Source organism: Hypanus sabinus, chromosome 7 (genome assembly GCF_030144855.1).
Source record: "Hypanus sabinus isolate sHypSab1 chromosome 7, sHypSab1.hap1, whole genome shotgun sequence".
NCBI lineage: Eukaryota > Metazoa > Chordata > Chondrichthyes > Myliobatiformes > Dasyatidae > Hypanus > Hypanus sabinus.
This window is the reverse complement of record NC_082712.1, coordinates 9766046-9790010: the sequence shown is the minus strand read 5'-3', so window position 1 is coordinate 9790010 and position 23965 is coordinate 9766046. Positions and strand designations below refer to the sequence as shown.

General features: G+C 45.4%; 1 protein-coding gene across 1 annotated transcript in view; it reads left to right on the top strand.

The window, feature by feature from the left end:
* The first annotated feature begins 1139 nt into the window (after positions 1–1139).
* Positions 1140–23965, top strand: part of LOC132396553 (sialic acid-binding Ig-like lectin 15) — a 35334-nt gene continuing 12508 nt past the window's right edge. Inside the window, exons 1-2 of the mRNA XM_059974195.1 lie at positions 1140–3633; positions 16857–17255. Coding sequence (XP_059830178.1) covers positions 3576–3633; positions 16857–17255 — 457 coding nt within the window. The 5' untranslated portion in view covers positions 1140–3575. The remainder of the gene's footprint in view (positions 3634–16856; positions 17256–23965) is intronic.

The window sequence follows — 23965 nt, the reverse complement described above, 5'->3', positions numbered from 1 at the left end:
AGAAATGAAACAGTTGATTATTTTCTAAGTGGAGAGAAAATACAAAAAAAAAGTGCAAAGGGACTTGGGATTCCCTAAAGGTTAATTTGCCGGTTGAGTCTGTGGTGAGGAAGGCAAATGCAATGTTAGCATTCGTTTCAAGAGGACTAGAATATAAAAGCAAGGATGTAATGTTAAAACTTTATAAAGCACTGGTGAGACCTCACGGAGTATTATAAGCAGGTTTGGGCCCTTTATCTTAAAAAGGATGTGCTGAAACTGGAGAGGGTTCAAAGGAGGTTCATGAAAATGATTCCAGGATTGAATGGCTTGTCATATGAAGAGCATTTGATGGTTCTGGGCCTGTATTCTCGAGAATTCAGAAGGATGAAGGAGGACCTCATTGAAACCTATCCAATGGTGTAAGGCCTTGATAGAGTGGATGTAGAGAGAATGTTTCTTATGGTGGGAGAGTCTAAGACCAGAGGACACAGCCCCAGATTGGAGGACATTTTATGGATATGAGAAGGCATTTCTTTAACTAGAGAGTGGTGAATCTGTGGAATTCTTTGTCACAGGTTGCAGTGAAGGCCAAGTCTTTATGTATATTTAAGGCAGAGGTTGAATAGATTCTTGATTGTTCGGGGCTTGAAGGTATACCGGGAGAAGGCAGGAGATTGGGGTTAACAGGAAAATTAGATCAGCCATGATAAAATAGCAGAGAAGCAATGGGCCAAAATGGTCTAATTCTGCTCCTATATCTTATGATCTTATACCAAATCTCATCAAACAGATAAAACTGTTTCAGCCTTCAAGGATCCGGTTAGAACGTTTGCTACTACCAACAAGGTTTGCAGCTATGGCAGCTCCATCCGGGCCTAGGCTTCTGTGCTCACTGCAGCGTTCCTCCCACTTGTTGCTGCATATCTCCCGCGGGTATCTCTTCTATCTGTCAGAGATGGCTGGGTACCGTCCCAACGGGCTGTGTTGGTCAGGGCCCGACATGCATCAAAGGCAACTTTCAACAATTATATTAAAAATATATAAAACAAAGTTAGACAATAAACTACAGACATGGATTTTTTTTTCATAAATACCAGTATGTACTCTGTTTACAATGTAAACAACATAATAAGAAGTGGTTTAAAGTATTCACAGAGAAGTACAGAAGTTGAATGGTTGTTCAGATTAACTGTCTGAGGGAGAAACTTTTAAAGTTTTTATTTTAATAGCCCTACAGTACTTTCCCATGGGGAGCATTTGGAAAAAGCAGCTTGTTGGATGTGCAGTGTTGGTAATTATTTTTCCTGCCTGTTTCTTTATCCTGAGCAGTCAATGGCGGTAGACTGCAGGCAGTGACCTTTTCTGCTGACCTGACAGCTGACAGCAGTTGGTTTTCTATATTGCGAGAGAAATTTAATTGATTCTTAAGTGATTTGAAGCCTGCAGAAACTTCTTAACGCCTATGAATTGTCTGGACTTACCCAAATTTGTATGTTAGGCGGCGAGCTGAACGTACATGGGAGGATAATGTTATTGTTGAGATTGGTTTTGACACACAAAAAATACCGCCTGAGCTCGGGGGAACTGGGGGAGAGGGCAGTGGTAGGAATCCACGCCGCTTGCCTTTCAGAAGCCAAGCTGGGGTAGCTGATGAGTGGGGTTTCCCTCACTGGGGTTTCCCCATTCAGGCGCGCCCCGCCGCGTCTCTCATGCAGTGTTTGCTAAACTCGGGAGTCGCGACGCCAAACAAAAGCAATCAGGAAACCGGCAGATCGAGATTAGGAGTTCTTCTTCTGCTGGAGGCGCAGAGTGTTCCCCACAAACAGTTCCCGACCTGGCGCCCTCTGCCATTGAACGCTCTGGGAAGCAATCTTCTCTTCAAGTTCTTTCAACTGAACGCCGCCAAACGAAACAACGTTCCTCCGAACCTATGCACACAACGTATAACTCGCACACAAACCAGATAAAGTAACCTTACCGTAAATAAATTAACAAATCTTAGGGTGTATATAAGATACAAGTTAACATGTACGCAGTATAACGTTACTGGCGCTTCACACGTCATGAGACCCGGGTGGTGGCAGGGAGTTCAGTGGTCTCACAGCCTGGGGGAGGAAGCTGTTTCCCATCCTAACAGTCCTTGTCCTAATCCTCCGGTACCTCCAGCCTGATGGTGGGGAGTCAAAGAGATTGTGCTGGGTTTCATCTCGCCACTGTAAATGCTGCAAACAGCTGGCGGTTTAGGCAACATCTGTGGAGGGAGAAACACCTCCCACTCCACAAAAAAATCTCAGGGTTGGAATAATGACATATGCACTCCGATAATAAATTTACCATGAACTTTGAACACCTATTAATGTTTCCGGTTAGATAAGATGGACAGTAATAGTCTTTCCCCCAGCGTGAAAAAATTCCAAGACTAGATGGCGGGTGTTCATTGTTAGAGGGGTAACATTTAAAAGGAGCCCGCGAGACAACTTTTTGAGTTTCAGCTTTAAGAGGAAGTGGTTGAGGGGGTAAAATAGTATTATTTAAGAACCATTCCAATAAAGTACGTGGAGGGGATGAGCCTGGATATGGGCCGAACGCAGGAAATTGGGACCAGAGGACGCATACAAAATACTAGAGACTTCTCCCCCGGCCCAAAACATCAACGGTTTATTCCCCCTCCATAGGTGCTGCCCGCCTTGTTGAGTTCCTCCAGCATTTTAAGGGCATAACTCTGGAGTTCCAGCATCTGCACAATCTCTTTTGTTTATAAATTGGGACCAGAAGGTGGTCGGCAAGGATTCGTTGGGCCGAAGGGTCTATATCCGTGCTGGATTCTGTTGAAGGGATCACTGGATTGAAGATTCCAAAAGGTTCCCTCCCATCAATTATCCCCACTGCCACCGCCGCTGGATTTTCCCTTCTTCAGACCCAGAGACCTCTGCAATTGTATGGAAAGTCTCATCCTCTTGAGATTCACACTTTCTTCTGAATGCAATGTTTTTCCCTCTGAAGGTTTCTCCCCTCGTTCCTCGTGGCAGGCAGAGTGGCTTGAAATTAATGAGGTAATGTTGCACATGTTATCTAACCTGCTTCCTGTACTTAAGAAAAATTACCCTTGGAATTTCCAAGGAGGAAGACTGTATCGCACATTTTGTGGGCCGAGATTAACCCTCACAGAGGGAGGTTGCCCCTTGGTTTTGCTCTTCAGAATTCCTACACGCCCTGCTGATCCTGGGAAAGACGGCTGGCAGAGGAGTCTCCAGAGCCGCCGCAGGTCCAGCCGGCCACAGTGCGTTTCATTTTAAGGAAGCGGGGAGAGTTGCAGAGGCCGGAAGAGTCTCGATCTCGGGTAGTGTTGGTGAGCGGAGAGTCCGGTTGATCAGGCGGTTCAGCGACGGAGCCGGTCGGATCAGTCCCGTGGAGAGGTGGGGCACGACGAGTCTTTCATCCTTCACCGGGAGTTGAACGAGGGACTTTACACAACGCGCAGGAAGCTGATAACGGCTTCACTTTCGGTTTTTGCTGAGATCAGAGAGGGGAAGAAACCGCCCCGCCAAGTCGCCGAGTCTCCGAGATTGCGCGCCTGAGTCCACGGAGTGAGGATGACCTCCCCTTCCCTCCTGCTCTGCCTAATACTCCTGACGGCGGTGGTCATCTCAGGTAGGTCCCTTTCCCCGCTCTCTCTCTCTCTCTCAGGCTCATGGTCGGTAACTAGGTAAAACATGGATACCAGGAAGTAAGATCGCTCTCCTTCTCCCTCCCCCTCTCTCCCCCTCTCCCCCTCCCCTCTCTCCCCTCTCCAAACCTCTGTCCCTCCCTCCAAACCTCTGTCCCTCCGTCCCCCCTCTCTCCCCACCCCCGTTTTAATTCCCGTCGTATCTTTCCACATAGAACTTAAGGGACCTGTGAAGGCCACACACCACATAGAACGAGCATAAAGGTTACCCTTTCATGTCCATAGTGTGTGTGCAATGTGGTCACCATGGTTTCCCTCCCTTGCAGTGAGAGACGGAGTGATAAAATATATATCGCCGGGGCAACAGGGGTGGGATCAAAAATTGGTTCAAATTAGAACCGTGAGTTCAGAGTTGTAGAATTCTAAATCTCTCTGTGTCTCTGCTGAAACACAGAGCAGAAAGCAGCACAACACTGACAGGCCATTCGTCTTACAGTGTTGTGCTGATCCCATTGACAATTTATATTAGGAGACATTATGAAAGGTTAGGCCCGAAAGTCAACTGATTATTTGTGTGTGTGTGTGTGTGTGTGTGTGTGTGTGTGTGTGTGTGTGTTTCTCAGTATTTCCAGCATCTGCAGAATCTCTGGTTATATACTAAATGTCCTCCTCATATCCCTCCAACTCCTCTTCATATTCATGGGTCTGTCTAAAAACTTTTTAAACTCCACCAAGCAGCCTGCTTCCATGATTACCACAACAACCGATCCAGGCTAGTAAAGTGGGATGTAATTTTAAGGTGATTGGAGGAAAGTATTGGGGGAGGACGGATGTCAAAGGTAAGTTTTTTACACAGAGTGTGGGTGCATTGAATGCCCTGCCATGGATGGTGGTAGAAGCAGATAAGTTCAGGACATTTAAGAGACTTTTAAGTAAGCACATGGATGATAGATAACTGGAGGGTTATGTAGGAGGAGAGGTTTAGAATGATCTGGGAATGGGTTAAAAGGTGGACACAACACTGTTCTATGTTCAACAAAGGCACACAAGATGTTGGAGGAACTCAGCAGGCCAGGCAGCATCTCTGGGAAAGAGTACAGTCAACATTTCAGGCCGAGAGCCTTCATCAGGACTGGAAGAAACAATGAGGGGTCAGATTAAGAAAGTGGGGGGAGGGGAGAAAGAACCACTTGGTGATGGGTGAAGTAAAGAGCTGAAAAGTAAATTGGTGAAAGAGATACAGGGCTGAAGAAGGGTGAGTGTGCTGGGAGAGGACAGAGAGCCATGGAAGAAAAAAGGGGGAGGAGCACCAGAGGGAGATAATAGGTGGGTAAGGAGATAGATAAGAGAGGGAACTGGGAATGGTGTAGGAGGGAAGTTTGAGAAATTGATGTTCACTTATGCCATCAGCTTGGAAACTACCCAGACAGAATATAAGTTATTGCTCCTCAGCCTGGGTACGGCCTCATCACAACAGCAGACTGACATGTCGGAATGGGAATGGGAAGTGGAATTAAAATGGGTGGCCACTGGGAGATCCACTTTTTCTGGCAGACAGAACAAAGGCTCTCAGCAAAGCAGTCTCCCAATCTGTGTCGGGTCACCAGGAGCACCAGACACAGTAGATGGCGCCAAAAGACTCACAGATGAAATGTTACCTCACCTGGAAGGACTGTTTGGGGCCCTGAATGGTGGTGAGGGAGGAGGTATAAGGGCAGGTGTAGCACTTGTTCCGCTTGCAAAGATAAGTGCCAGGAGGGAGATCGGTGGGGAGGGAGTTGCACTGGGTGCAAATCCAGCAGAAAGTAGCAGGAGAGAAAGGTGTGCTTGGTGGAGGGATCCTCCTGGAGATTGTGGACGTTATGGAGAACTATGTGTTGGACGCAGTGACAGATGGGGTGGTAGGTGAAGGCATGAGGGACCCTATCACTTGTGGCATGGTGGGAGGATAGGATGAGGGCAGATGTGCACAAAATGGAAGTGATGTGGTTGAGGGCAGCATCGATGCTGGAGAAAGGGAAGCTTCTTTCTTTGAAGAAGGTGGACATCCCCTTAGTTCTGGAATGAAAAGCCTCACCCTGAGTGCAGATATGGTGGATATGGAGGAATTCAGAGAAGGGGATGGCATTTTTTACAAGTAACAGGGTGGGAAGAGGTATAGTCCAGGTAGCTGTGGGAGTCAGTGGATTTGTAATAGACATCAATAGATAAGCTGTCTCCAGAGATAGAGACAGAAAGATTGAGAAAGGGAAGGGAGGTGTCGGAAATGGACCAGGTAAATGTGAGGTAAGGCTGGAAGTTGGAGGCAAAGTTAATAAAGTCAACAAGCTTGGCATGGGTGCAGGAATCAGCACTAACGCAGTCATCAAAGTAGCTTAGGAAAATTTGGGGAGTAATAGCAGTTTAGGCTTTGAACATAGCTTGATCCACATAACAGACAAAATAGCAGGCATAGTGGGACCCATGGTTAGATCTTCTGTTCGAAGGAAGTGGGAGTAGCTGAAGGAAGAAATAAGAGTCAGGACAAGTTCTGACAAACGGAGGAGAGTGGTGGAGGGGAACTGGTTGGGTCTGGTGTCCAGAAAGAAACGGAAAGCTTTGAGGCCTTCCTGGTGGGGAATGGGGGTGTATTAGGACTGGACATCCATAGTAAAAATAAGATGATGGGGGGCCAGGGAACCTGAAATCATTGAAAATATCAAGAGTGTGTGAAGTGTCATGGATGTAGGTAGGAGGGGACTGAGTTGGGGTATGTAGATATTAGCTCGGGGGGGGAAGGAACAACCAAAAACAATGGGTCTGCCTCTACAGCTGTGTGTGTGTTGGGGCCATCTACTACTGTATCTGCTGCTCCTGGTGCGGCCTCCTGTATTTCAATGCGACCTAATACAGATTGGGAGACTGCTTCACCAGGCACCTGTACTCCGTCAGCCAGAAAAAGCGGGATTTCCAAGTGGCCACCCATTTTAATTCCATTTCCCATTCCCATTCTGTCATGTCAGTCCATAGTCCCCTTTATTGTCCTGATGAGGCCACACAGGTCGGAGAAACGACACATTATAGTCTGTCTGGGTAGCCACCAATCTGATGGAATGAACATCGATTTCTTGAACTTTCTGTAAAGCCCCCCCCACCTTTGCCATTGTACATTCCTATTTCCCTCCCTCACCTTAGCCCCTTACCTGCCCATCACCTCCCTCTGGTGCTCCTCCACCTTTTTTTTCTTCCATGGCCTTCTGCCCTCTCCTATCAGCTTCCCCCTTTTCCAGCCCCATATCTCTTCCACCAATTTACTTCCCAGCTCTTGGCTTCACTTGTTTCACCTATCACCTTGTGGGTCTTCCTCTCTTCCCCCCCCCCCCCCACTTTCTTACTCTGACTGCTCATCTTTTAGACCATAAGACACAGGAGCCGAATCAGGCCATTCAGCCCATCTAGTCTGCTCCATCATTCCATCATGGCTGATCCCAGATCCCACTCAACTCCATACACATGCCTTCTCACCATAACCTTTGATGCCCTGACAAATCAGGAAATTATCAACTTTTGCCTTAAATATACCCACAGTCTTGGCCTCCACAGCTGTTCATGACAGAGCATTCTACAGATTCACTACTCTCTGGCTAGAAAATTCCTCCTTACCTCAGTTCTAAAGGATCGCCCAACAATTTTGAGCCTGTGCCCTCTAGTTCTAATCAAGACTGTATCAACACCTGCCATAAATATACCCAATGACTTGGCCTCCACAGCACCCGTGACAATGAATTCCACAGTTACACCACTCTGCCTAAAGAACTTCGTCCTCATCACCATTCTAAAGGTACATCCCTACATTCTGAGGACGTCTCCTCTCATCTTCGACTCCTCCACCAGAGGAGATGTCCTCTCCACATCAACCTTATCTAGCACTTTCAATATTCATTTGGTTTCAATGAGCTCCTTCTGCATTCTTCTAAGTTCCAATGAGTACAGGCCCAAAGCTGTCAAACACTCTACATATATTAAAATATGAAGGGTCTCAACCCGAAACATTGACTGCTCCTTTCAACGGATGCTGCCTGGCCTGCTGAGTTAATTCAGCATCTGCAGTGCACTTTGTGTTTACGACATATATTAACCCCTTTATTCCCAGAATCATCTTCCTGAGCCTCCAATGACAACACATCCTTTCTGAGATATGGGGCCCAAAACTGTTGACAATACTCCAAGTGCAGCCTGACCCGTGTCTAATAAAGGCTCAGCATTATCTCCTTGCTTTTATATTTTATTCCCCTTGAAATAAATGCCAACATTACATTTGCCTTCTTTACCACAGACTCAACCTGTAAATTAACCTTCTGGGAGTCTTGCATGAGGACTCCTAAGTCCCTTTGCACCTCTGAATTTTCTCCCCATTTAGATAATAGTCTGCACATTTGTTCTCAATGCTGTATTTCATCTGCTACTTTTTTGCCCATTCTTCCAATTTGTCCAGGTCCTTCTGTAATTGCATGGCTTCCTCAGCACCATCTACCCCTCCACCTATTTTTGTATCATCTGCAAACTTTGTGACAAAGCCATCAATTTTATCATCTCAATCACTGACAAACAGTGTGACATGTAGCAGTCCCAAAACTGACCCCTGAGGAACATCACTAGTCACTGTCAGCCAACCAGAAAAGACCATCTTTATTCCCACCTGCTGTTCCTGCCTGTCAGCCATTCCTCTATCCATGTCAGTATCTTTCCTGTAATGCTAGGATTTCATCTCATTAAGTAGTCTCATTTGTGGCACCTTATCAAATGCCTTCTGAAAATCTAGGTAAATGACAATCGCTGTCTCTCCTTTGTCCACCCTGCTTGTTACTTTCTCAAAGAACTCTAACAGATTTGTCATGCAAGATTTCCCTTGACAGAAGCCATGCTGACTTTGACTTATTTTATCATTAGTTTCCAAGTACCTTGAAACCTCTTCCTTAATTATAGACTCCAACACATTCCTAACCACTGAGGTTCAGCTAACAGGCCTATAATTTCCTTTCTTTTGTCTACATTCCTTCTTAAAGAGTGGAGTGATATTTACAGTTTTCCAGTCCTCTGGAACCATGCCAGAATCAAGAGATTCTTGAAAGATCATGACCAATGCATCTGTTATCTCTTCAGCAACTTCTCTCAGGACTCTGGGATGTAGTCCATCTGGTCCAGTTCACTTATCCACCTTTAGACCTTTCAGTTTGCCTAGCACTTTTTCCTTTGTAATAGCAATGACACTTGCTCCTGCTCCCTGACATTCACAGACCTAGTGTCTTCCACAGTGAAGACTGATGCAAAGTACAAATTAAGTTCATCTGCTATTTCTTTATCCCCATTGCTACCTCACCAACATCATTGTCCAGTCCAATACCAACTCTCACCTCCCTTTTACTCTCTATATAACTGCAAAAACATTTGGTATCCTGCTTTATATTATTGGCTAGTTTCCCTTCATATTTCATCTTTTGCCTTTTTTTGAATTTTAAAAACTTCCCGATCATCCAACTTCCCACACTTTTGCTACATTATATGCCCTTTCCTTGGCTTTTATGCAGGCCTCAACTTCCCTTGTCAGCCACAGTTGCCTGCCCTGCCATTGAGAACTTCTTCCTCTGTGGGACATATCTGTCCTGCACCTTGTGAACTGTTCCCAGAAACTTCAGTCACCTCTGCTTATCTCTGCTGTCATCCCCGCCAGTATTCCCCTTCAATCCACCTGGGCAAGCTCCTCACTGTGCCTCTGTCATTCCCCTTATTCCATTGCAATACTGCTATATCTGACTTGGCTTCTCCCTCTCAAACTGCAGTATGAATTCAATCATATTTAATCATTGCCTCCCAAGTGTTTCTTTACCTTAAATTCCCTCATAAAATCCAGGTTATCACACAACACCCATTCTCAGATAGCCTTCCCTGAGTAGGCTCGAGCAAAAGCTGTTGTAAAAAAAGCCATCTCGTAGACAGATTCCCCCTCTCACGGTCTGACATCAACCTGATCCCCCATTACAATTGTGACTTTACCCTTATTGCCCTTTCCAGCACCATTTGCAATCTCAACCCCACATTTTGGCTACTATTTGGAGGCTTATATATGATTCCCATAATTTTTTTTACCCTTGCACCCACAAGATTCGACATTCTCTAACCCTATGTAACCTCTTTCTAAAGATGTAATTCCATCTCTTACCAACAGAGCCTAGGCCTTTCTGCCTGTCCTTTCAATACAAAGTATATCCTTTGAAATTAAACTCCCAACTATGACTTTCTTTCAGCCATGACTCAATGATGCCCACAACGTCATACCGACCAATCTGTAACTGGAGCACAAGTTCATCCACCTTATTCCGAATGCTGCCTACATTTAAATACAGCACCTTCAGTCCTGCTTTCTTCGCTCTTTTGAATTTTTAACCGTGGTGCAACTTTACTTTATTGTCACCCAACAATTGATACTAGAGTGTACAATCTTCACAGTAATATTTGTTTCTGCACTTCGCGCTCCCTAAAGTACAAATCGAAGTAAATATAATAAAAATTCAGATTATAAATCGTAATTAGAAAATAGAAAATCTGCATTTCTACCCCAGCAATGGCTTGTGCCTTCCATTACAGTTCCCTACCCTCTGAGCCACAGGACCAGGCTCAGTGCCAGTGGCACAGCCACTGTTTCTTCCCCCAGGTAGGTCCCCCCACCACAGTACTCAAAATGGATTACGTATTGTTGAGGGGAGACCACGGGGTGCTCTTCACTATCTGACATTTTCCCTTCTCTCTCTTGATAGTCACCATGTATCTATCTCCTGTAGCCTTCGGGTGACTATCTGCCTGTAACTCCTGTCTATCATCCCCTTATTTTCCCTAACAAGCCGAAGGTTATCGAATTGCAGCTCCAGTTCCTTAACATTGTCCCTAAAGAGCTGCATCTCCATACACTTAGCACAGATGTGGCCATCAGGGAGGCTGGAAATCCCACGTCTGACACCCAGAACAAGACACTGACCCTGCAGACATACCCCCTATTCTTTCAAGAATTAAATAAGAAAAAGAAATAAACTTACTTCGCCTTCGCCTGTTCTTGTCAAAGCCTGTTGAGCCAAAGCCTAACCACTCTGACTCAGAACACTTCTATGATAGGCACTCCACTAGACGGTATCTCTCTTTTATGGGGACTGGGTTTTTCAAGCTCTGCTCCAGACCTGCGCAGAAATGCTTCTACTGTGTTCCAGTCCTGATGAAGGGTCTTGGCCTGAAATATCGGCTCTACTCTTTTCCATAGATGCTGCCCGACCTGCTGAGTTTCTCCAGCATTGTGCGTGTGTTGCTCGGATTTCCAGCATCTGCAGATTTTCTCTCGTTTGTGACTGTTCTATGTTCAGTGTGTGAGGGGCATTGGTACGACGGATGTGAAGGGGTGCGTCACTCCACGGGCAGCCCCAGTCTGGGTGTAGAACTACAAAAGACTGCTCTCAAACACATCCTCGGAGTATGATGGAAAGCTTGGGGAAAGTCTCCAAGTTCCCAGCAATCTCTTATTTTATTGCACTGTTAAAATTCACCATGACCTTCTATGGTCCTTGTTTACTGGAGACTAGATTGTAGCATGCAATGTTCAGGCTTTCTGAGGCATTGGTCAGACTAAAGTTGGGATATTGTGAGCAGTTTTGGGCCCCTTATCTAAGAAAGGATGTGCTGACATTGGAGAGGGTCCAGAGGAGTTCATGAGAATGATCCCAGGAAAAAAAGGGTTACACATGAGGTGTGTTTGATGGCTCTGGGCCTGTACTCAGCTGGAGTTTAGAAGAGTGGGGAGGTCTCATTGAAACTTATCAAATATTGAAAGGGCTATTTAGAGTGAACATGGAGGGGATATTTTCCATAGTGGGGGAGTCGAGGACCAGAGAGCACATCTGATAGAAAGGCGTTCTTTTAGAACAGAGATGAGGAGGAATTTCTTTAGATGGAGGGTGGTGAATCCGTGGAATTCATTGCCACGGATGGATGTGGAAGCCAAATCACTGGGTATCTTTAAAGTGGAGGATGATAAATTCTTAATGAGTAAGGGTGTCAAAGGTTACAAGAAGACAAGAGAATGGTATTGAGAGTATGAAGTACAAAGTAAATTTATTATCGAAGTGTGTATATGTTACCCTATACATCCCTGAGATTTGTTTTTTGTGGACATGTACAGTAAATCCAGGAACACAATAGAATCAATGAAAGACCACACCCAACAGGACAGGCAAACAACCAACAAAATACAACAAACTGTGCAACTATAAAGCAGAAAAAAGTAATAATAAATAAGTAAGCAGCAAATAATAGGGTTAGGATGCAGAGTTCCTGAAAGTGTGTCCATAGTTTGTGGGAACTATTCAGTGATGGGGTGAGTAAAGTTGAGTGAAGTTATTCTCTGTGGTTCAGGAGCCTGATGGTTGAGGGGTAATAACTGCTCCTGAACCTGGTGGTGTGGATCCTCAGCTCCTGTACCTCCTTCCTGGTGACAGTAGCAAAACGAGAGCATGGGTCTGGGTGGTGGGTGGTCCGAGATGATAGAAGGCTGCGACATCATACTGTGATGTTCTTAATGGTGGGGAGGGCTTCACCCGTGATGGACTGGGCTGATCCACTACTTTGTGTAGGGTTTTCTACTCAAGGGCATTGGTGTTTCCTTGCCAGGCTGTGATGCAGCCAGTCAATATACACTCCACTATACATCTTTGGAAGGGTAATACATCAGCTATGATGGAATATTGGCGCAGACTTGATGGGCTGAATGGCTGAATTCTGTTGCTATGTCTTATGGCCCCGGCTGGTGGGGAGAAGCTGGGATCAGGGGTCAAATAATGAGAAAGGAAACATTGGCCAGGCCGTGGAGTTAGAATAAACCGGAAGTCACTTGTGGTTTTCCTAACTGTGGGTCGTTTCAGCAACAGGGTGCACTGAGGAGCAGGAAAGAAAGTGTGTTAGAGGGAGAGCAGTGGGGGAAATCCTTTCCTCAAGAGAAAAGCTGTGAGAGAGAGAGAGAGAGCGAGAGAGAAAAAGAGACTAACAAGAGCAGTGGGGGAAATCCTTTCCTCAAGAGAAAAGCTTTCTGAGTGATTGCAGTTTCCTGGAACACCGCAGTGTAGCTGGGAGCTTGTGGGAGTTTCCTGGCCAGTTCACGTCTTGTGATTAACAACCCGCAGAACATGCTGAATAAAGCATGAGATGTCAGTAACAGGAACTCAGTCCAAGTTCCCCGCAACTCAGCCTGCTGGCATATAAAGTCCATTATTCTCAGAAAGGTACAGCAAAGAAATGGGCTACAGTACTTTGCCCGGACTGACTACAATGCCTGCCTGCTCTAAACCTGAGTGCCTGCATTAGGGCCATGACCCTATACTCCACCCCTACCCATTGCACTTGCTGTGTAACTTCCACACTTTATTAAAGCCATACAGACGAGAGCAGGGAAACAGACCATTCGGCCCAAAACACCCGTGCTCAACATTTCAGCAACAGCCTCTTCCCTTCGGCATCAGATTTCTGAATGAACACGTGCACTACCTCACTACTTTTTCCCGTTTTTTGTTTTTTTGGCACTGCTTACTAAATTAAATTTTTAATATATTTTATTTGGATTTGTAGTTTCTGTTTATTTTTATGTATTGCAATGTAGAACAACAAATTTCACGACATCTACCGGTGATATTAAACACTGATCATGATTTCTCCATCCCAAATGCGATGCCCTGAGAGCTTGTCCCATCTGCCTGCGTTTAGCCCAGATTTCTCTAAACCTCTCCTACCCATAGCTTTCAAATTTTGCATGTGTGTCCACCTCAACCACTATTTCTGACAACTCATTCCAAATACACACCAGCTTTTGTATGAAGAAACTACCCTCATGTTCCTTTTAAAGTTCTTGCCTCTGATCTTAAACCTGTTCTGTCGTGTTCTTAGCAGCCCCTCCCTGGGAAACAGACTATCTGCTTTCACACTGTCTATGCCCCTCATGATCTTATGTACCTCTATCAGGTCACCCCCTCAATCTTCTACGTTCCAGGAAATAAAGTCCTAGTCTATGAAACTTCTTGTAAGTCAGACCTTCGATTCCAGGTGACATCCTGAGAAACCTTTTATGTGCTCTTTCTAGTTTAATATCGTCCTTCCTGTACAAAGTAAAAGGGAATTAGTACTTTCCTGGTGTATAGGACAAATAAACTCGTCTCAGGCTTCTAGCCTGGTACAAGTATCGACCTTTTAATGGCAAACCCTGCCATCTTCATCCCTGGTGGCAGAGTTTGTCATCGAAACTTCGGTTATAATTGATACCTGGACCCAGCTAGAAGGCTGAGAAGTTTATTCGCCTGCACAAAGTACTCCAAGAGGTCTCACCGATGTTTTATATATAGAACATAGAAATTTACAGCACATTACAGGCCCTTCGGCCCATAATGCTGTGCTGACCTTGTAACCTACTCTACAGACTGCCTAGAATTTCCCTAGCACTTAGCCCTCTATTTTTATAAGCTCCAGTTACCTATCTAAGAGGCTCTTAAAAGACCTTATTGTATCCACTTCCACATGCAGTGCATTCCACACACCCACCACTCGCTGCTTGAAAAACTTACCCCTGACATCCCCTCGATACCTAATTCCAAGCACCTTAAAATTATGCACCTTTGTGTTAGCCACTCTTGGCCCTGGGAGAAAACCTCTGGCTATCCACATGATCAATGCCCCTCATCATCTCATACATCTCTATCAGGTCACCTCTCATCCTCCGTCACTTCCAGGAGAAAAGGCCAAATACATTCAACCTATTGTCATGAGGTACAAACTCCAATCCAGGCAACATCCTTGTAAATCTCCTCTGCACTCTTTATAGTATCCACATCCTTCCTGTAGTGAGGTGGCCAGAACTGAGCACAGTACTCCAAGTGGGTTTTAACTAAGTTCTTTTTAGTTGTAACATTACCTCACTGCTCTTGAAAATCCCATGGTTAATGAGGGCCAACACACCACGTGCCTTCTTAACAACACTGTCAACCTGCGCAGCAGCTTTGATTGTCCTATTGACATGGACTCCAAGATCTCTCAGATCCTCCACACTGCCAAGAGTCTTGCCATTTATATTCTGTCTTCAAATTGGATCTACCAAAATGAACCACTTGACACTTATTTGGGTTGAACTCCATCTGCCACTTCTCAGCCCAGTTCTGCATCCTACCGATGTCCCGCTGTAACCTTTGACAACCCTCCCGACTATCCACAACACTCCGAACATCAGTGTCATCAAGTATCCATAACGTAACTTCCCAACTCCAAAACTCCGAGCTAGTCTGCTCCCTATTTTTCCCTTTTGTACTTGTGTATGGAATGATCTCTGTGGATCGTACACAAACAAAAGATTTTGACTATATCTTAGGAAATGTGATAATAATAAACCAATCCATTTACTCCTCCAAAGTGTTATAATTGTATCAGCCTCAACCTCTTCCTCTGGGCATCACATTAGTAGACCTAGTGCACTACTTCACAGTTCAGGCGACCAGGATTTTAATCTTGACCTCTGGTGCTGCCTGTGTGGAATTTCTAAGGCATTGGTCAGACAGCAATTGGAATATTGTGAGCAGTTTTGGACCTAAGCAGTTTTATCTAAGAAAGCATGTGCTGGCCTTGGAGAAGGTCCAGAGGAGGTTCACAAGAATAATCCTGGGAATGAAAGAGTTAACATATGAGGAATATTTGATATTTCCGGTTCTGTACTCACTGCAGTTTAGAAGAATGAGGGGTGGGGGAGGGAAATCTTGTTGAAATCTATTGAACATTGAAAGGCCTAGATTGAGTGGCCATGGAGAAAGTGTTTTCCAATAGTGGGAGGGTCTAGGATCAAAGGGCACAGCCTCAGAATGGAAGGGTGTCCCTACAGAAATGAGGAGGAACGTCTTTAGACAAAGGGTGGTGAATCTGTGGAATTCATTGCCACAGGCAGCTCTTGGAGGCCACGTCTTTGCTTATAATTAAAGTGGAGTTTGATAGGTTCTTGATAAGTAAGTACATCAAAAGTTATGACAAGAAGGCAGGACAATAAATCAGCTTAGATGGAATGGTGGAGAAGGCTTGAGCTATGTCTTAAGGTCTTTCCCCTGGAAGTTCCCATTTCCTCTTACATCCCAAAGACGTGCAGATTGATTGGTTAATTGGCCACTACAAATTGCCTCTAGTCTGCGTAGTGTGTAGGTGGACTGTAGAATGCTGGGGGAAATTCATGGAAAACCAGGGTGCGGGTGGGGTTTGGTAGAATCAAATGGAGTCAGTGGAAAAAGGCAATTGATGGTGGGTGTGCACACAGGTTCTGTTCTCATGCTGTATGCCCATATCTTATCTCAACTCTGCATTCAGGAATTGGTCCCAGCTTCACTGAAAAAAATCCTGCAGATGCTGAAAACCTGAAATAAAATCAAACATGTGGATGGAGTACAGGGAGGAGAGGCTGGTCTGTGTGTTGGACCGGGCTGTGTTCACAACTGCCTGCAATGTCCTGTGCTCTTGGACAGAAGAGTTGCCAGAACCTTTACAGGCCATTGAGATGTGTTCTGACCAGCCGCATCACCGTCTGGTACAGGAATTGCAAGACATCTGACCTCAAGTCCCTACACAGGATTGTGAGGACAACTGAGAGGATCATTGGGGTCTGTCTTATACCCATCTGAGATGTTTATCTGGAGCACTGTGCCCTTAGCGTTGTCAATGGTCCCTCCCTTCTGTCCAACAATCTCTTTGAACCCCCCCCCCCCCCCACCAACCATCAGCAGGAGGTACTGTTGTGTTAGGACAAGGACTGTCAGGATAGAAAACAGCTTCTTCCCTCGGTCATAAGACTACTGAACTCCCTGCCACCATCCAGATCTCATCACTTTTATTTTTTCCATTTTTTAACTTCTGTCATAAATGCTTATTAATTCTTAATTTATCTGTGGTAATATTACTTTTTGTTGTGTGTGTGAGTTATATGTACTGCATTGTGCACCTTGGTCAGGAGGAACATTGTTTCACCTGGCAGTGAACAGCTAAATGGCATGAACTTGAACTTGAGTTTGATTTGTTTATCATGTACTGTAGTTCTGTTGTTTGTGTTCTTCTTGTATTGTGACATTGTTGATTGTCCAAGATGAGACATCCTTTATGCTCAGACTCTTTATCCCTACAGGGGAACTACCCTCCGTGTCTGTTGAGGTCCCAAGCAGCGTGAACGGTACTGTCGGACGTTCGGTGATTTTGCCCTGCACTTTGAAGTCTCCCTACACCGAGTACACGACCGTTGAGATTGTCATCACCTGGAAGATCAAGGTGTTTTACACAGGGTCAGTATTGTTCAACGTGACTAACAGGAGCAAGGACAGCAAGGAGTTTGAGAATGAAGTTCACACAAATACCAAAGGCCGGTACAAACTGGCTGGGGACCCGAGAAAGGGGAATGCCGCCCTGGAGCTGCAGAATGCTACACTGGATGACAGTGATCAATACTTCTGCCGTGTGGAAATCAATCGACAGGGCCTGAACACCTTCAAGGCCGAATCCAACCCTGGGATCACACTGGAAATATTGGGTAAATATCATAGAATAGGGGAAAAGTTGGATAGATTCATTCTCATTTATATTCTCTCTCCCCCCCCCCTCCCCCTCTCTCCCCTCCCCAACCCCCAGTTCTCTCTCTCTCCCCACCCCTCTCTCTCCCCCTCTCCTCCCTCTTTCTCTTTTCCCCCTCCCTCTCGCCTCTCCTATATCTAAGAAAGGATGTGCTGGCATGGATAAAGAATAATCCTGGGAACAAAAGGGTTAACAGATGAGTGTTTGATGGCTCTGGGCCTCTACTTACTGGAGTTTATAAGACGATTGGGGGAGGGGGGAGGACATCATTGAAACCTAATATTGCAAGGCCTAGAAAGAAAAAGAATTATGAGAGGATGTTTCACATAATGTGGAAGTCTAGGACTAGGGATGTGCTTCAGAACAGAGGGAGATCCCTTTAGAACAGAGATGAGGAGGAATTTATTTTAGTGAATCTGGAATTCATTGCTACAGATCACTGTGGAGGCCAAGTTACTGGGCATATTTAAAGTGAAATGTGATAGACTGTTGGTTAGTCAGGGCATCAAAAGTTAAGGAAGAAGGCAGAAGAATGAAGTTGAAAGGGATAATAAATCAACCATGATGAAATGGCGGAGCAGACTCGACGGGCCGAATGGTCTAATTGTGCATCTGTGTTGCATGGTCTTATGGACAAAAGGTAAAATCTCATCCTCCTACCGTGATCTCTGAGCCCTGGCTTCCACCAGGACTCCTCCCTGTCTCTTGTTTCCGGTTGTGTGAGTGGTATGCGTCCAAAGGACTCATTCAATACCATTCAGCTTCTAAGTCAGTACAAAGATCGACTGCTTCTCCCACCGTGAGATGCTTCCATCATCTGCATCAGCCACCATGCCTGCCTCACTCCAGGCTCGATCATTCCGTACTGCTCATCCTCCCACCCCCATCAACACAGCACTTACAGCCCTGAGACAGTCATCCAACAACGGAAGCTCAAGCATAACCCAACATCCATGGAACTTAAATTCGGTTATTTCGGTAAATCTTCAAAAAAAAGCCAATTATGACCAAGAAACAAATCGATTGTCCTAAAAAAAAATCCAGTCTGGATTGTTTCAGGGGAACCTGAGGGGGAACTCCTTCACTCAGAGGGAGTGTGGAACGAGCTGCCAGTGAAAGTGGTGGATGAGGGTTTAATTTCAACATTTAAGAGAAGTTTGGATAGGTGCGTGGATGGGAGGGGTATGGAGGGCTATGGTCCGTTTGTAGGTCACTGCGACTAAGCAGGATAACAATTTGGCAAGAACTAGATGGGCTGAAAGTCCTGTTTCTGTGGGGTAGTGCTCAATGACTATGACTAATATCCTACAGGAAAGGAAGTCTTCTATCTTGACTTCACGTGACTGACTTGTGGTTGCCTTCTAAATCAGTGCAGCAAACTACTCCATATCAAGATAATATAACAATTAATAGTCATGGGGCACAGAAACAGACTCTTTGGCCATGCCAACCCAGTTTTCTACCTTGTTCCATCTCCCTACACCCAGACCATATCAACCCGTTTCTCTCCCATCCATGTACTGTACCTCTTCAAATTTCTCCAGAATGTTACAATTGAACTTAGATCTACCACTTCCACTGACAGCTCGTCCACCTCCTGAGTGAAGAGGTTCCACCTCAGATTCTGCTTAACTATTTCATCTTTCACCTCAAACCTATAACTTCTAGTCTGACCTAATATAACAGGAAAAGGCCTGCAAGCATTCACCCTATCGATACCCTTCATAATCTTGTGTACCTCTGTGAGATCTCTCCTTGTTCTCCTGTGCTGCAGGGAATAAAGTCCTAACCTATTCAACCATTCCCTATAACTCAGGTCCTCAAGAGCCGGCAACATCCTCGCAAATATTCTCTGCACTCTTTCTAATGCCTAGTAGATTCCCCGCACTCTTATCAGCAGAGGTCATGTGGCTGGCCTCCTCCTGATACCGTATCCAGTCGGTGAGAGTGGATAGGGTGTGTCTGTGTCTGTGTGCATGCGGAGGGGTGGTGTGGGGCTCCAGTGGTCCTGGCCCCAACTTGTGGGATCCCCCATTCTCTCTGTGTGAGAACACTTGCCTGAGGGGTGTGTCAGAGCTGAGGTTTCCAGTACTGGGAAATCAAGCAGCCAATGTGTCATAGAGTCATACGGCACAGAAACCGGCCCTTCAGCCCAACCAGTCTGTGCTGACTATCTCATCCCATTTGTCTGAATTTAACCCGTGTCTCTCTAAACCTTTCCTAACCATGTATTTGTCCAAGTATCTTTTAAATGTTGTTAATGTAACCACCTTGGCAGCTCATTCTACATACTGACCACCATCCTGGTGAACAAGATGTCCTTCAGGTTTCTATTAGATCTCTTCCCTTTCACCTTAAACTAATGCCCTGTAGTTCTTGATTCCCCAGCGCTGAGGGCAGAGAAAAAGAAACTGTGTGCATTCACCCTATCTTTTGTACATGGAAAGGTTTGTGAAATATTATACAATTATTGAATGATAGTTGGACTCTTGACCTTGTGGTTTGCCTGCACTGCACTTTCTCTGTAACTGTGACACTTTATTTGTTTAACTTGTTCAACCTCAATGCACTGATGATCTGTATGGACGGTATGCAAACTAAAGTTTTCACTGTACCTTGGTACAGGTCAGCACGGTAACATAGGGTTAGCATAACATCATTATAGCACCAGCGAACACCGATTGAAGTTTACCAGTTTAGAAACGAGTCATTGAGTAGATTATGTTTTTCCTAAGTGATGAGGAATAGGTGCTGCCCTGGAAACTTGGGGAGAACCAAGTTAACATCCACTCTGTCAGTTCAAGTCTATTGCCACTTGATTGTACATATGCACAATCAAACGAAAGAACATTGCTTTGGACATGGTGTTCCCACAATACATATATCACACACAGCACATAAAACAAAATACTACCACAAATAAGTTAATAAAATAGAATTGAAAATGCATGTGGTGCACAGCACAGGTAAACAGTAAATAGCTCGCGGCCCTCGTGATGAGGCCTTAGTGGTGACAGGGTATTCATTAGTGTCATAGCTGAGGGGAAGCAGCTGTTACCCACTCTGGTAGTGCTAGTCCTGATGCTCCCGATGATGGTGGGTCAAAGAGATTGTAGGATGGGTGGTAGGGACCGTCAACGATACTTTGGGCCCTTGGTGTTCCACGCTCCCAGCATTAGTTGAATGCAGCATCTGCAAAAGTGTCAGCTTCTGATGAGCTCATTACATCCTTCCTTTCCTTCCATTGTCCACTTTCCTGCTGAGATCCCCATCCTCCTTCCTTTTGGGCCATGGTCACTCTCCTCTTCTATCAGATTCCTTCCTCTCCAGCCCTTTACTATTTCCATCTATCCTCTCCCAGCCTCTCACTTCATCATGCCCTCCCCCACCCAACCACCTTCCCCTCTCCTGGTCTCACCTATCCCCTCCCACTGTCTCACTTCATCCTCCCTCTCCCCCACCCACCCACCTTCCCCCTCACTGGTCTCACCTATCATCTCCCACTGTCTCACTTCATTCTCCCTCTCCCCCACCCACCTACCTTCCCCCTCACCTGGTCTCACCTATCACCTCCCACTGACTCACTTCACCCCTCCCCCACCCACCCACCTTCCCCCTCACTGGTCTCATCTATCACCTCCCACTGTCTCACTTCATCCTCCCTCTCCCCCACCCACACACCTTCCCCCTCACCTGGTCTCACCTATCCTCTCCCAGCCTCTCACTTCATCATGCCCTCCCCCACCCAACCACCTTCCCCTCTCCTGGTCTCACCTATCCCCTCCCACTGTCTCACTTCACCCCTCCCCCACCCACCCACCTTCCCCCTCACTGGTCTCACCTATCACCTCCCACTGTCTCACTTCACCCCTCCCCCACCCACCTACCTTCCCCTCTCCTGGTCTCACCTATCACCTCCCACTGTCTCACTTCACCCCTCCACCACCCACACACCTTCCCCCTCACTGGTCTCACCTATCACCTCCCACTGTCTCACTTCACCCCTCCCCCACCCACCTACCTTCCCCTCTCCTGGTCTCACCTATCACCTCCCACTGTCTCACTTCACCCCTCCACCACCCACACACCTTCCCCCTCACTGGTCTCACCTATCCCCTGACGGCTTGTACTTCTTCCCCTCTCTCCACATTCTTATTCCTCCCCCTTCCGTTCCAATCCTGATAAACGGTCTCAGCCTGAAACGTCGACTGTTTTTTCCATTCAGTAGATGTTGCTTGACCTCTTGAGTTCCTCCATCAATTTGTGTCTGTTGCCTCTGATTTCCAGCATCTGCAGAATCCCTCATGTTTAGGATTAATGAGAGAGTAGAACAGAAAACAACACAATAGTAATCATACACGTAATAAACTGATCTCTGCAATGTCGGATATCTGACAATGTTTCATGAAACCTTTTCTGTTTCTCTCCCCTCACCCTGTCCCTCCCTCTCTCCCTCTCCATTCTTGTCCTTAGTTGTGACTCAGCTTAAGAGAACATTCCCCTTTTGCACAAAAAAGATCCCTTCTCTAACATCAGTCTTCCCCAAAACGTAGTGGTACTGGTCTCCACCCTCTTTTCTCTTACAACCTTCAGTCTAGACACATAACTAAGAAAAGCAGAGTCAACGGGTCTGTAAGTATTTTATGTATTTAAATATTACAAAGTCCTTCATATCCCTCCCACCTACATACTTATCCAAACTTCACTTAAATGTTAAAATCAAAAGTACATCCACTGGCCACATGTTCCACACTCTCACTACCCTCTGAGTGAAGAAGTTACCTGCATGTTCCCCTTAAATATCTCACCTTTCACTTTTAACCTTTAGTTTTAGTCCCACCCAACCTCAGTTGCATTTACCTATTTGCATTCTCCCTATCTATACCCCTCATAATCTTGTATATTTCTATTCAATCTCAAAGTCCCAACCTATTTAACCTTTCCCTATAACTCAGACCCTCAAGTCATGGCAATATTATTTTAATTTCCTTCGTACTCTTTAAATCTTATAGATATCCATCAGTGTAATGATGCAACAAGACTCATGGCAGTGAACATGCATATTGTGAACCAATTCAACGGGGTTATAATTTCACAACTACTTTTACCCTACATCAGGGTAATCCATGTTTACCCTAAACCATGGTAGATCCTACAAAGTGAACGGTAGGGCACTGAGGAGTGTGGTAGAACAAAGGGATCTGGGAATACAGGTCCATAATTCATTGAAAGTGGTGAATTTCATGGGTAGATAGGCTCGGAAAGAAAGCTTTTGGCACATTGGCCTTCATAAATCAATGTATTGAGTACAGGAGTTGGGATGTTACGCTGAAGTTGTACAAGACATAGTTGAGGCCTAATTTGGAGTATTGTGTGCAGTTTTGGTTACCTGCCTACAGGAAAGATGTAAATAAGGTTCTAAGAGTACAGAGAAAATTTACAAGGATGTTGTTAGGTCTGGAGGACCCGAGTGGACCTGAGTTATAATAGGTTAGGATTGTATTCCTTGCAATGTAGAAGATTGAGAGGCGATTTGATAGAGGTGCACAGAATTATGAGGGCTAGGGTAGATGCCTTTTCTACTGAGCTTGGGGGGTGCTACAGCCCAAGGTCATGGGAAGGTGAAGAGTGAGAAGTTTAAGGGAAACAAGAGGGGAAATTTCTTCCACTGAGAGGGTAATGAGAGCGTGGAATGAGCTGCCAGCACAAGTGGTGCATGCGAGCTCGATTTCAGCGTTTAAGAGATGTTTAGATAGGTATGTTTATGGTTATGGTTATGGAATGTGAAAGTCCCAGTCCAGGTCAATGGTTTCAGCATGGACTAAATGGGCCGGATGACCTGCTTCTGTGCTGTAGTCTATAACACTATCACTATTTTTAAGTAAATTCAGTTTAAAGAGTAACAATATTTTAGCACATAAAAATAGATGCAATCCAATTTTTCTACCCCTGTATTAGATTCATAAAATTAAATATTCGAGATTCAAGACTGTTTTAGGTCATAGACGCTGCCTGGCCTGCTGAGTTCCTCCAGCATTTTGTGTGTGTTGCTCAGATTTCCAGCATCTGCAGAATCTCCGTTTCTGTTTCATGTCATTTCCTGTTCACAAGTGTAAAGGGGAATATAATGATCGTCCCTCCGGATCTGATGCAGCACAATAAAACACAATAAAATAAAGAACATGATAAATATAAATACATAGGACAGCTTATATACATAGATTGATTGTATGCCCATAAAGTTACACTAGGCACTGGACTGCCTGGACATAAGGTGACTCTGACAGGAGATGATAAAGTATGGGGGTGGGTTAGTAGGTGAAGATGTTAATCAGCCTTACTGCTTGGGGAAAGTAACTTGTTTTTGAATCTGGTGGTTCTGGAGTGGATGCTATGTAACCTCCTCCCTGTTGGGAGTGGGATAGACAGTCCATGAGCAGGGTGGGTGGGATCCTTCATGATGTTACTGGCCCTTCTCCTGCTGCACCTTTCTGTATACACGTCCTTGATAAGCAGGTCAGATGGTGCCAGTGATGTGTTACGCAGTTTTGATCTAACCATTGTGGAGCCTTCCTGTCTGCCGTGGTGCAGTTTCTGTGGTGATGCAGCATGTTAGGATGCCCTCTACTGCCCATCTGTAGAATGACGTGAGTATGGATGTACACAGTT